We start from the raw sequence: 14,713 nt of genomic DNA, 5'->3' as shown, positions 1-14,713 counted from the left end.
TGAAATTAAAAAGCAAAAGGAATGTCACAGGGTGCATGGGGATATCTTATAGAGCAAGATGCCATTAGTTGATGGTGGTTTTTATATCCTTTATATTTTGATAAAAAAGTCTAGGTTTATTATATTGGAAAAAGAGTGGTTTGGTCGGAAAGAAAATTATTTAAAATCATATAAAACATACATACTACTAATAAAACAATATTCATAATTTAAAAAAATAAAAGCAAAAACAGTACTAAAAAACAAAGAGCTCGCCCGATTGTCATAGAATTATGGAGTAAATATTCATACATGTACATAGCTCAAGTAGGCCTCCACTGTTGGTCATAAAGGGGGAATATTTGTTTTTCTTTCCCAATTTATGAAATGATTTTGACAATGAGTTATTCATAATAGATCTAATTATTAGTATACATGCTCATATTTTATTGAATAATAATTTGCGAGTGTTTGTTAGGCGTGACTGCTAAACCATGTGTATACTTTTATGCTTATCAACTAGGGGACATACGTCCTTAAGTCTGCATAACTGACAGTATGAGGATTAATGCCTCATAAAAGGGCACTAATATAGCACATCGACACGGTTCTGATACTGGGGTCTCACAGCTACGAGGCCATTGCTTTGGCACTGAATCATGACTGTACGCAGCGGGGGGGGGGGGGCTATAGGGTAGGGACAGCTCCCACAAAGAAAAACACAAAAACAAAGAAAATGCAATGAGTTATCAATAATTCATTGGATTCCCCCCCCCCCCCGGTTCCCAACACAACTGGAAAAATTCCTTTGTACGGCCATGCATGCATTATTTTCAAGGAATGGTAGGTGTAATCATGGGTGTCGATCGGGGGGGGGGGGTAGGGGATGTATCCCCCAATATTTTAGGTGGGGGTGGCCTGTACAATCATCCCCCCCCCCCCAATAATTCACCATACAAAAATGAGGAGAAAAATAGTGATGAGAGCCCGATGAGAGTAGTTAATGGTTATTACTCGCAAGCAGGGGCGGCCGAGCAACTTCAAAAGTGGGGGGGGGCACCAACAAAAAAGGGCACTTTCTGGAAAAAAAAGGGGCACCTACATTGGGAAATCTCAAAGCGAAAATATACCATTTTTTTTAGACATTGGTATATACCCCTACAGTGTGATTACATTATCAGGGGTGATTTCATTTTGTTTCTCTTCATACATCATACAAGATATCGCTTAAGCATCATACTGTACAGTTGGGTGTGATGTCTGAATATGCATTTACGAGCGAGCGAAGCAGTGCGAAAATTACATCTTATAAAGAGGAAAAAAGCCAATCGTGATGGGGTTATAAGCACATTCTCATAACGGAAGACTGAAAAGACCTGTGATAAGTAACATAATTATATCATCTTTACATGCGAGCGAGCGCAGCGAGCGAACTTTGGAGGAAAATTGCTCTTAGTCGCTTTAAATAAGGGGCACGTTTAATGATTACATGAAATGGGGGCAATTATCGAAAGGGATAAGACACTTATTAGAAAAGAAAAGGAGCACGTGTCAAAGTACAAAAGATAATTATATTAAAGAGATGAAAAAGAAAATGGGAAATAGGCATTTGTATGATTTGTTGACGGAATGGGGGCACCCATCAGATTTTGATAAGGGCATTTATAAGAGGTGAAAAGGGGATAGGTCCCTTATTAGAAAGGAAAAGGGGCACGTATCATTATTAAAAGGGCAATTATCCGAGGTGAAAAGGGACACTGACCAGATATGAAAAGGGGCACTTATGAAAATGTAAAAGGGGCACTTATAATAAAGGAAAATGTGTATTTGTTGTCAAAGTAAAAGGAGCACCTCTCAGTTTTGAATAGGGCAATTATCAGAGGTGAGGGGGAACCTATCAAAAGTGAAAAGGGGCACTTCTCGTACCTGAAAAAAGGCACTTACTAGAGATTAAAAATGGCACTTATTCAAGATAATTTCAAGATTTATGAGAATGGAAAATGGACACTTATTGCAAAGGAAAATGGGAACATATCGAAGGAAAAGGGGCACGTGTCAAAAATAAAAAGGGCACTCGTCAGAGGTGAAAAGGGGGAAGGGGCACGTTTACTAAGTAATAGGGGCACTTGTCAAAGTAAAAGGGGCACTTCTTACAAAATAAAAGGGGCACTTTTCCTATGTAAAAAGGGGCACTTTGGGGTATCTGAAAAAGTGGGGGGGCACTGTGCCCCCCCCCCTGCCCCCCGGGAGGGCCGCCTCTGCTCGCAAGATGACCATCAATATATACATTTTGCTATCTCATTTTCAAAATAGATACATAAATGAGACAACCGTATATGAGACAAGAATAAATTGAATTCTCGCTCATACGGCTGCAAAAATTGAAATTGATGAATTTATTCAATTTATTCAATCAACTGCATCACAGAAATGCAGTGCGCCAAATACAAAGCCGCAGCATTAAAAAGCAACGAGCTTAATGTTAAGCGCGAATCGCAAAAGTGCAAAAAAAAGAAGTAGAGAGTGGGAGATCGAGCCCCCCCCCCCCCCCCCCCCACTCCGGGGTCGGAATGACCGCATGCGTGTTACCAAAATGTCTGGTAAAGGGGTATTTTTCACTCACCAAAGTCCGGCTCGTAGTACACACAAATTGACTTTACACACCAGACTTAGGGGGTGTTTTCAAAAAGAGGGAACACGCATAATCATGCGTACCCTAAATAACACTGATAGGGGGGGGGGGGGGGGGGGAGAGAGAGATAATGAGAGACAGAGAGGATAATAACCCGGGTAGCAAGCCCATGTGGGGCCCACATTGGTCAAATATTCTCTGAAGGCATCTGCACCCAAACATATGGGACCCATATGGGTAAACCCATATAAGACAGATGGGACCCATACCAGACTGGACCCAAATGGGTATGCCCAGCTTAATCCCATCTGGTACCCATATTGGTTAACCCAGATAATTATATCCCATGTGGGTTAACCCAGATTACCTATAATTACCTATAATTTGTATGGGAAAATTCATATTCTACCCATATGACTGTATGACCCCTTGGGTTGTTTTTTTTTGGTAACTGGTGACCCAAAAGAGCAGACCTTACCCCCCCCCCCAATATCTATCGGCCAAATTATCACATTTTGGGACCAAAAAAAAAGTGCTCTTATTCACAAATGCATCATTATGGACATAATACAATTTTCCATAGACACCTGAACAAAATCGGTTAAACAAAGAGTTCTTTCTTAAGTTAGACGCATGGATCTAGTGCCTCTTTGTATGTACATAAACAAGCAATACAACAGAATACTCCAGCTTGATATTTTGGAGAAAGATTATTATGTCACAAATTATTTCAGTTTTATTGAAAAGCTGATGTAGGCCTAGTTATTGTATTCAAACGTAACAGGCATAAGATAGTTAAGGTGTTTTTGAAGGTTAGAATGTTATGTTATTAAGTTTGAAGTTTTGTTTATAACACCTTTCAAATAATAATGCACCTTCTAAGACTGGTTATAGTTTTTGAAGAAAAAATTGTGCTCTGGTCAGGGCCTTAGGGGAATATTATGCTTATGTTAAACTGTAACTTAATGTATTTACTTTCTTTCTTGAATTCTTGCCCACAATACAACTTCCACACAACTGCGCCAGGAGTGTCATTTTTGACAGACATGACGCATTATAAATGTTCACTATTATTTATTTATTTTATTTATTTATATTTTAGATAATGGAAGTTTGTTGTTTGGTAGTTGGAACATAAGTTTTATAATGTGTTTTTAATAAACAGACAGTTTGTATGAGATCAGGAGTGGACATTTTCTGTCATTTTTAGAACCAAATTTTGCATCAGTGATATTTTGTTTCATTGAATTGAGTTTCCCGCAGAGAGGATTCAGATGGTTTAATTAAAGAAGGAAGAGAGTCAAATGAAGAACCAAAAGCAATATGTTTTTCATTTACTAATGAGAACTATGTTTTTTTGAGATCTACTTACACAGAATATTGGAATGGGTTTTTCACGATGAATGTTGTTTGGAGACATCAATATTCATAAAATGTATGTTTCTATCTCCGGGAATAAAAGAATTATCTGTCTACATGAACCTTTCCTGGTTGCTTATTAATGCATTTGCCCACTGGTAACATAATACTTCCACAAGTTGATATCCGTCACCATTGGATTTCTTTTTTGGTAATGTCTAAATTTCGTTTAAAAATAGATGATATCAGTCTGGTATAGGCCTACACTGCAGGCAAGAGTCAGGACTAATATTTAGCATGTTATTAATTTTATTACCACTCTTATATTCTCTGAAATGTTATCTTTATTGAGGGTGACTTGAAAAAGTTAATAACTTGGAAAGGAGGTGCAACCTGCCACACGCTTCTACCTCTTAGTTGCTTTGATCCATTGCCGAAAATATTTTGGCACCTATCACCCCTCCCCCCCCCCCCAACCGCGGATACAAATCGACACCACTGGGTGTAATGGTCTTAACTTATTCATTTTTGAGCGAGTTAAACGAGCGAACAAAAGAATGTAAGACTTATGGGTTCGCATTGTGACCAATATAGATCTTATAAAGAGTAGGAAAAAACTCCTGGTGGGGTTTTATGCCAAATCTCATCGGCGAGACTGAAACAACGCATCGTATTGGGCTCTCATGGGAATTCGACACCATTCTGGAGCCCCATGAAGCTTAGGGGTTTTAGGCATTTAATTACGGTCAGATGTGAATCCAGGGGCCCGCCTTATGGCCCTTGGTGAGGTCCAGGGGGCAGAGCCCCCAGAAGCTCAGGGGTTTTAGGTATTTCATTACGGTCAGATGAGCATTCAAGGGCCCGCCTTAGGGCCCTTGGTGGGGTCCAGGGGGCGAAGCCCCCGTAAGCTCTGGAGTTTCGACCCCCCCCCCCTGCGGTCGTGCCTGCCTTCACTATAGTTATAATTATACTAAGCCTTACATTAATAAGAAAAATCACCTCATTGAACAAAGCCATATCGATAATAATGATAATAGTTAATTTCAACCAAAAAAAAACTTGACTGGGCGTGTCGTTCATCTTCAGTGTTTAAGGGGCAGGGCCCGGTAGGCTCATCATTCACAGGTCACCATTTCCCAGCCAGGAATTACCTAGACTAGTATTAATAATACTAAGCCTTGCATACAAATAAATAATAATCACATCATTGAACAAATCATACAGAAAATAATTATATTTATTAAAACAAAATTATTATCATAACTTGACTGGGCGTGCCTTCCCCTATACAGTTTTAGAGGCAGGGCCCGATAGGCTCATCATTCAAAGGTCGCCGTCTCCCAGCCAAGAAATACCTACACTGAATTATACTCAGCCTTACATTAACAAAAATAATCACTTAATGATATAAAACAAAGCCATATAGATAATAATGAAAATAAACAAATATTTATTATAAAAAACTTGACATGAGGATTGTGCTCTACAAAAATTAACGTAGCCTTGAAACCAAAAATGTGTTTTATGATTACAAGATCAATCGCATGTCCTCCAATCAATCGCAAGTTTGCAGTCTCCTATCTCTATGTGCATAGTTGCGATTTATATCAATTGCGAGTTGTGAGTTGCGATAGCATAATTATTATGTACGTATAAGCAACCACATTATCATTATATTTGACACGTAATCTAAGAGCGGCTGCTGAGTAAGATGAGAAAGGGATTAAAAAAAACACACCGGAATCCAATAGTCTAGCTATGATATTAGAACTGTAGTGAGTAAATTTACAACAGAATGAAAGCAATACGGCTACAATACTACGACAAAATTATGTATAATTGAAATAAAAATAAAAGATAGAAAATTGACTCGAAGCTCATCTTTGATGTCGTATAACAATATTTGTTTATTATTCAGGTTCCTGCAGTTGCTTTCTTTTTACATATTTTCAATTTTAATCATAATCTTGACTTTGGGAGAAATAAATCTCCGACTAAGCAGAGGACAGAATTTAGGAACATTAGTAATACTGTAATAATAAAACATTATTATAGCGCAGCTTTTATACAAAATATATTCAGCTGCGCTGGTTCAGAGCTCCTTTTTTAAAACTCGATTCTACAACATATAGAATCTCTCAATTAAACAAATATGTTTTTAATTTGGAGTTGAGATAGAGAGCTTCGTATTTTTATTGGCAAGCTATTCATTAATTTGTTTTGTTTTGTTTTGTGTTGTGTGTGTGTGTGTGTTTTTTTTTTTTTTTTTTAATTTATTTTTTATTTTTAAATTATTATTATTATTATTATTATTATTATTATTATTATTATTATTATTTATTTATTTTATTTATTTATTTATTTATTTTTTTATTTTTTTTTGGGGGGGGGGGCAATGGCAAACGCACGGTCCCCTAGAGTTACCTCTGTTTTTCCAAGGGGAATCTGGTACAATAATTTATCTCTAGAACTGCGCAGGCTACGACTGTGTGACCGTGGTGTGACTGGACTTTGAGTTGAAGTAATTCTATTATGTATAAATTAGGAGCTTAACATTGTATGATTGAAATCTTGAGTCATGGAAATAATCGTATAGTCTAGTTTTGGATTTTCCAAAGCAAAGCACAAGGCTGGTGTCAAGACTAGAAAAGGCCGCTCTCGCTCTAGTCTTTATAGTCATGTATATATCCATAGAGCAGCTCTATTAGAGCTATATAATTATGTATATATCATATCTTACTGCTATATTATATAGTTATACGTAGCACTCTCCTGCCGCGCTCACGCGCGCGCCGGACACCTCGTACTATACGTATATGGTGTCTTGGTCGATCGAGGTTACGTCTTAACTATATTTGAGAGATACCCCGGGAGAGATACACTCATAATTCATAATTCATGACTAGCTCAGCTACTTCAAGAAGCGGGAAGCGTATTTGCTCACGGAAGCAGTATTATCATACATAACCAGATATAATAATAATGGCGCCTCTACGTTGGGGTATCTGTACAGGAGGGGAAATCTCACACGACTTCGTCGCCAGCTTACAAGGTCACTCCGACAACCATCCCATCGTCGCGATCGCAACTCGTTCATTGGAGAGAGCGCAGAAGTTTGCGACCAAATTCAAGATTCCCACCGCCTATGGTAGCTATGAAGAGCTTGCTCGGGATCCTAATGTAGGTGAGTAGAATGTTCCGTTCATTCCATGCCGGATGCGACAATTAGACCCAGGAGCATTTGCGTTAAAGAAATAAGGGAGGAGGAGGAGGGGGGGGGGGTGTTTAGAGGCATGCACCGGTATTACTGCTTGGCAATGAGGGAGGGAGTTCTTAAAGGGGGTCGTGTCTTTTATTTAAAGCCTATCATTCTTTCTCCAGCCCCCCCCCCTTCTCTCTCTCTCTCTCTCTCTCTTTCCATTTCTATAAAGTATATATGATTCTTCTTGTCTCATTGTACCTTTCCATTTTTCCTATAGTTCAAAATATAATCATGTTTTTAGTTAGTTCCACATTATTTAACCAATATTATTCGTTAAACATGCTCTGTATAGTAATCCCTTTTTGTTAGTAATAACCATGTTAACAGTTAGCTCTAGAGTTTTAAACCAATTATTAAATATTGTGTTTATTGTTCTAATTGTGGGACCCTACCTTTACAAGCTAAGCCTTTTCCAAGGTCTCCTCGTCATTCTTAGTTGCTTTTATCAATATATAACTTTATTTCAATGTGCACATGTATTCCATGTTTGCCTATTCTACTGAGCCTATGTATGTCATAATGTCATTATCAAAATGTTGAATAAACGTAGAAATTGAGACATGAAACTAAATAAGTTTTGTGCCGGGGGTGGCAACTGTGCGCTACGAAATGACTTGTGCACTGAGCTGTGTTTTATAAGATACAGAAATATGAAGGTATTACACTGTCTTGAACCGTTATTATTTTAAAAAACTGCCTCATTTTTTGCCGCGTCATGTCTGTACCCCGTCGTCTGTACAAGAAGTAAGTCCATGGTACGAGCTTTTAATGTTTAATGTGTAAAGTATTGTGGTGATAACGCATGACCAAAGTTCATTGACGGCCTTATCTTTTAATTACGGCATTACTTCGACATTATGCCATCACCAAGAGCGAGGCTGAACTTTGAAAGTAGCGACCTAAAGTTGCCCTGTCACTAAATCATAATTTGTTTTAATGTGTAATTTGATAAGGAATAACAATTGTTGAGATATTATGCCCATGTAACACAACCAATCTCTCTCTCTCTCTCTCTCTCTCTCTCTCTCTCTCTATCTCTCTCTCTCTGCAAAAAGAGGTTGTATAAGAGGTAATCAGTGGCGGATCCTAGCTTCTCTTGCCAGGGGAGAGGGGGCTCAAGTTAAAGCCCCGAAATTGCTCCTCTTGTAAACCTGGCGCCACCACAATCACGCACCACCATTTGCGCAAGCAAGTTGCAGGCACGGTACTACAGTTGTTTGAGAGGAAGGGGGGGGGGGGTTCTGTTTTCATTTTCTTAATGTGACTCGCTTAAAGTAATTTATAATCGTTTTTAAAGGGGGGCTTATTTTTGTTGGGGGGGGGGGGGTAGGGGCTTGAATCCCCAAGCCCTTCTCTAGAACCGTAATCATGGCAGAGAAGTTCTTGTACCAAAGCAAAGGAGTCATTTAGAAACGAGTTCGACCCCCCCTTTCTCTCTCTCTCTCTCTCTCTCTCACTCTCTCTCTGTAACCAAACCATCTCTCTCTCTCTCTCTCTCTCTCTCTCTCTCTCGCTCTATCTCTCAGACATTGTCTACATCGGGGCTATTAACACCGAACATCCCAGACTGAGCAAGTTATTTCTTACCAACAAGAAGAATGTGTTATGTGAAAAACCGCTGGCACTCACTCTGCACGAAACTCAAGATGTCTTGAAGACGGCCAAAGAAAGTAATGTCTTCTTCATGGAAGTAAGTGACTCTTAGCCGTCATTATACAGCTATTATTGTTGGTGGTGGTGTTTTTGTTATTATCATTATTATTATCATCGTCATCATTTTCATTTAAGTAGTAGTAGTATTATAACAAAATGAATTATGCCCTTTTTTTTTATAAATGTTTATACTGAAATGTTTTAAAACTTATATTCCTTGACTTGTTTTATGGTCTGCTCAAACCCCTTCATACAAATCAATATTAATTAAAAAATAAACACGTATATTTCAACATAATTATTGTATGTAGGCCTACGTCTCTCTTTCTCTCTCTCTATCTCTCTCTCTCTCTCTCTCTCTTTCTCTGTACATTATACAATAATTTGTCTCAATTATAGCTAATATTCACACATTTTTGCCTAGGCTGTGTGGACCCGTTTCTTTCCAGTCAGCGCTAAGATCCGGGAACTCGTCTCATCCGGGAAACTTGGTGACGTAAAATCAATGCTTCTCAACTTTGGTCTTGATTTACCCGACAGAGAGAGAACAGTCAAAAGAGGCAAGGAATTATACTTGATTAAAGTTTTAAAATGGGGGGGGGGGGGGGGGGGGGTGGGGGTGTTTCACAAAAATTAAGAACTAAGACTATGGCAGGCCAATTAGGCCAGTGGTTGCTCTCACCATTGGTCTCTCAAGGGACTTCATAATCTATGTAATTTACATTATGATAGTTCATTGTTTAAGAAAAAAATTACTTACGTTGTAAAAATGTTGATCGTTATGCAACGTTCCGTTAAAGGGCCATTCTTTAACGATGTTCAGACTATATAACAAAAACAAAAAAAATAACAATGATTATCTATACGATTTTCATCTGACGATATGATGAGTTACGGTAGTCTGAACGCGGAGTTCAGGCAAGGGGCATCTCGTGTGCAACTGCATGATTAATTTGTGTGCTGTTGTTTTTGTAGAAATGGGTGGGGGCGCCCTCTATGACATGGGAATCTACATGGTCCAAATGACGACCATGGTCTTCGGGGAAGGACCGACATCGTCGCATACGCACGGATTCCTCAATGAAAATGGTTAGTATTACCATGATATTATTCTGATATATTTCATCATCGTCGTCGTCGGTCTTCATTGTCATTATGTCTCGTGGTCTAAAATAAGTGAGAGAGAGAGAGAATGCCAGTGAACGATATTGAGAGAGAGAGAGAGAGGGGGGGGGGGGGGGAGTAAAAAAGGTCAGACTTGGTAGTCACGTGAAATAACGAAATAATACTTTTGGAAATGCTATTGCACTTGAGCCTTGGATATACGTCAGGATTTTAAAGTCCATCTGTGATCACTGACAGGTGGCTATCTCATAAACTCAGCTCTCAATTAACATAAGAAAAATGGGATCACGGGGTACCGATGGTCACCGATAAGGCGATAAGGCATTGTTTGGTACATAGATGGCGCAAGTAGCTATAAGTAGTGCAGTGCGGCTTTAAAGTAAAGAAGGTGATAAAGAGTCCCAGTATGCAATAGTTTTCCGGTCAAATATATTTGTAATTGAAGAGACATGAAAATTGAAATAAAGATTAGAAAATGCTGAATAAGAAGTAAAACCATGCAAGAACAAAGGGGATCAATGAAAAAGAAGAATAGTCTTTTAATATTAATCATCAATAAAACAATTAAGAAAATTAATGTGTAACATTCTCTTTCATCCGGTTTTGTTGTTCTTCTTTTCTACCATCAGGAGTTGATGAGATGTACACGACGGTGATGAAGTTCCCTAACAAAGCCATGGCAACGCTTGCATGCACCTACAAAGCTGATTACCCAAATGAAGTAGTCATTGTCGGAACCAAAGGTCGCCTAAGAGTAAGAACCATTTCACACTAACAAAATTTATCGGATAGCTATATTTAATCTGTATTATTTTGTACAATATTTTGTTTTTCTATCGTCTGGATATCATAAGAGTAGGGTGGGGATCTTGTAGTCTCCTTCTCATTTTACAATGTTTGCAAAGGCGTGATATTTTCATATTTAATTAATCTCTTTCTCTGCTCTCTACCCCCTACCCCCCCCCCCCTCCTCCTCCTCTAACACCCTCCTGCTCTTCCCCCTCTCCTCTATTTCTCTTTCTCTCTCCCTTACCCCCATCTACCATCCCCTCCCACTCTGTCTCTCTCTCTCTCTCTCTCTCTCTCTCATTTAGATTCCGGATCATTTCTGGGCCCCCACGGATCTAATCTGGTCGAGCCCCAACGGAGAGCCCATCGAGACGTTCAACTTCCCTACGCCTGAATCCTCGGCGGAATATTCCTTGGGTCCGCTGTGGTCCGGTATGCTCTATGAGGCCGATGCAGTGAAACAGGCGATTCAAGAAGGTAGGTTATAGTTAAAGGGGGTAGCATGACGAGACCACTTGTCTTTCCCGTGGCCTGACTCGGGGCCAATCGGACTACGCGACCGCAGTTTTCACGTGCGTGCAACATACGCGAAACCGAAGCGTGAGGAGAACTTCGGTCTGTTTCGCGAACGCTAGCGCTCTGACCGTGAATCAAGTCCATTCGTTTACGTGCACTTGTCCAAAAGAAGTCGTAGATGGCGCTAACCAGTATTTGCCATCCAACACCCCCTTTAAAAGAAACATTCATGATTGGCATACAAATATGTAAGTGAAATAACATTAAAAAGTGGGGTATGAGGTATAGGTGTCACGGTGTAGTGGTTCATTCACTTGACTCTTAATAAAATGGTTAGGGTTCGAATCTCTATAGCTCATTTACAAGGCATTTTATCTAAAGTCTCTCTCTCCATCCAAGTGTGCCTTGGAGTATACCATGCGCTATGCTATAATATCCAAAGCAGAGACGTTTTCCATGTTATCCACCCCTCCCCCTTAGTCTGAGGGATTATTACCCCTCCCCCCCCCCCCTCCCCCCTTAGTCTGGACACACCGTTGATCTATCTCTCTCTCTCCCTCTCTCTCTCTCTATTTCCACCTCTTCTCCCAATCTCCTCTTTTCTTGTCTTGTTCTATATTCCGCAATAGTTCTCTCTCGTCATCATTATCTTATCGTGCCCATAATATCTACTGTCGAGTTTTTAAGTGTTATGAATGAGCGAGAGAAGCAAGCACGCAGAAAATGTGGAGGCTTGAAACGCCTGTCGCTCCACATTATTACCTCAGCTTTAGCATGGCTGCCATTATGGCACTCCATCATTTCAAGGAATAAATTCCTGCCAGCTACACACTTACATCACCCGGGTCGAGTGTGACAAATGTACTTGTATTGCCAAATAACATTAGTACCGCGGCGGGACTCGAACCGCGGACCATTCGATCCACATTCCGGAGACGTATCCACACGATCTCGATACCTTTACTGAATGAATCTTTAATGAATTTTAAAAAGGAGTTTTTGAATGAATTGTCACTAATATTTGTCGATCATTGTCTTCTCTTGTATTAGGTAAAAAGGAGCACGCCCTCGTGAGTTGGAAGGAGACAGAACTGCTTGCTACGTTGATGGAGAAAGCTCGTCGAGATCTCGGTATCGTCTGGGTGCACGAAGGTCAATCGCCGGTCGTCGTTCTTGCATAAAAAGTTTAATAATAATAATAATAATATTCTTACCATTTTCAGTATTGAAATTATTGTATTTTTCCAAATTTGCTTGTCAAATGTGAACAATTTAGCCATTGGCTGCTAATCAATCATGTTTTTTGTTTATATCATGAAGTAGTCAAAAGTTTCACAATTTTTGATACATTCTGTCAATTTATTCCAAAGCTCTGCTGAAAACAAAAAGGAGCGTAACACATGAGAGGTAAAACCTTGTACTTATTTGGGGGATAATAAGGAGAAACTTTTTGGGAAGATCTGAGGATTCTGTAAAGTATGTACATGTATTGGGTATAAGTTTGATTATAATAATAATTATTATAATAAGTGTTTGTTTTAAAATAAAGTGCTTTACCAATTACAAATAACCAAAGAGCTAACAGTTTTGTTATATAACCCCTGTCACTAGATTCAATTACTATTATGCACCTAACAGTGCACATTCTCCACTCCCATGCTCCTTAGGCTGCGCACGCATCTGCTTATCCAATCACATTGACGTCCACATCCTACCGGGTACCAATTTAAAACCAAGGGGGTGTTTTTCTTAAAAGCTACTGAAATCCTTGCTTCTGATAGGTTATCAGGAGATTTGTCATTGACTTTTGTCATTTTTCATTGAAAAAAAGGCTTTGTGAAACGCCCCCCCCCCCCTGGGTGGTAAGGAGCAATGTAGATCAAATGCCTTGCTCAAGGACATAAGTGTAGTAACAGGGTTTGAACACACGACCTCCGCATTACCTGTCAGGTGATTAAAACACTCGACTACGACACCTCTACCTCGATCTAGCCCCTCTGCTAGTCCACTGCCCGGACTGTTCTTTATTCGTACGCCTAAGATTCTGTCCTGTTTTATTCTTCAATCAGGCCTACAAAAAAAAGATGTTGTATTGTCCTTTAGATGTTAAAACATGGGTCGGTCGGTCGGATATCTTTTTTTTTTTTTTTGTACTCCCTCTTTGGGCTGATATTTCTCAATTTGTAATGCTTTAGTTCATTTTTTTTTTTCTTAAAAAAAAAACGGTTTTTTTTTTTCCCGGTTTTTTTTTCTTTAACGGCCGACCGTAGATTTCAAGATTTCAAGATTTTTAAGGCCTCATCTATGTCCTTATCTCTTACACGCATCCCGCACAGATCGCGCGATCCTCCAAAATACACCCTTCGAAGAGAATGAGAGGCAAGGACTGTCTCCGGTTTAGCGTTGAGGGTTTTTTCTGGGGGGGGGGGGGGGGGGGGGGGGGTAAGATTGGTTAGTGAGCGCGCGCATGCACTCAAAGGTAAATATTTTCAATCGACCAGGGGGCGTTTCACGAAACTTGTCATCAGTGAAAAAGACAGTTTTTGTTATAAGCTATAATGAAATACGTGCTTCTGATTGGTTATCAGCAAAGTTGTCACTGATTTTTGTCATTTGTCATTGGAAAAAGGCTTTGTGAAACGCCTTCCGGGATCTGATCTAGCCTTCTACACGTCAGCAGTGTGAATGGGATTTTGGGCTAGTCATAGGGATTATTCAGAGTGAATTCCATATATAGTGTAATCAACTCTCAATAAGAATAATTCATCCTCTACCTAGGAGTGTATTTCAGTAATTTGGAATGGATTCAAGTCAACTCAACAGAAACGTATTCTTTTGTATCTTTCTCACGTGCATGTTGGTAGAACAATATTAAATGCATTTATTGTGCTTTTTTCTCTGTTAACAGTTTATATGAAAAACAACGATGCTATAATATGTGCCAAATGAAATTATTAGATTGAAGAAAAAGAGAGAAAATAGTTTTTGTTATTTGATATTTAGTTGTGAGTGATATCCATTTGTATACACAGCTCTCTGTCTCCCCTCTCTCTTTCTCGCTCTCCCCTTCCTACCCCTCTCTCTAACTCTGTACCTCTATCTCTGTCTGTCTTTCTCTCTCTTGATCAATTTTCGCCTTGCTAATTGCGACATCCCTAACGTATTGTTAAGTAGCCCCAAATATCCCCCTCTTTCTCTCTCTCTCTCTCTCTCTCTCTCTCTCTCTCTCTCTCTCCATCACCCCCTCTCTTTCCTCATCTTAAATGGGTCTTTTTGTCGCACAGTAGATATTTATTAAAAATATATATATACTGCATAGGTCATGCCCTCATGACATAGGGGTCGAAAAGATAATTAGTTGCAGACAGCATGAGAGAAAGAGAGAGAGAGAAAGAGAG

The 14,713-nt window shown here is 39.4% G+C and overlaps 1 protein-coding gene across 1 annotated transcript; it reads left to right on the top strand.

The window, feature by feature from the left end:
* The first annotated feature begins 6,760 nt into the window (after positions 1-6,760).
* Positions 6,761-13,438, top strand: LOC583996 (trans-1,2-dihydrobenzene-1,2-diol dehydrogenase). The gene is made up of 7 exons (XM_783881.4): positions 6,761-7,154; positions 8,759-8,922; positions 9,310-9,445; positions 9,861-9,974; positions 10,640-10,764; positions 11,105-11,276; positions 12,366-13,438. Exons 1-7 carry the CDS (start codon positions 6,953-6,955, stop codon positions 12,494-12,496), a joined length of 1,044 nt encoding a protein of 347 aa, XP_788974.3. The 5' UTR covers positions 6,761-6,952; the 3' UTR covers positions 12,497-13,438.
* Positions 13,439-14,713: the final 1,275 nt, after the last annotated feature.

Source organism: Strongylocentrotus purpuratus, unplaced genomic scaffold (assembly GCF_000002235.5).
Source record: "Strongylocentrotus purpuratus isolate Spur 01 unplaced genomic scaffold, Spur_5.0 spur5_scaffold_17, whole genome shotgun sequence".
Taxonomy (NCBI): domain Eukaryota; kingdom Metazoa; phylum Echinodermata; class Echinoidea; order Camarodonta; family Strongylocentrotidae; genus Strongylocentrotus; species Strongylocentrotus purpuratus.
This window is presented reverse-complemented; position numbering and strand designations above follow the sequence as displayed.

Bases quoted from the DNA above. Each gene is read 5' to 3' on its own strand.
- LOC583996 (XM_783881.4), top strand. From the start codon at position 6,953: ATGGCGCCTCTACGTTGGGGTATCTGTACAGGAGGGGAAATCTCACAC. The intron at 7,155-8,758 runs GTGAGTAGAATG...TCTATCTCTCAG, and splicing joins TGCTCGGGATCCTAATGTAG to ACATTGTCTACATCGGGGCT. The intron at 11,277-12,365 runs GTAGGTTATAGT...CTCTTGTATTAG, and splicing joins GAAACAGGCGATTCAAGAAG to GTAAAAAGGAGCACGCCCTC.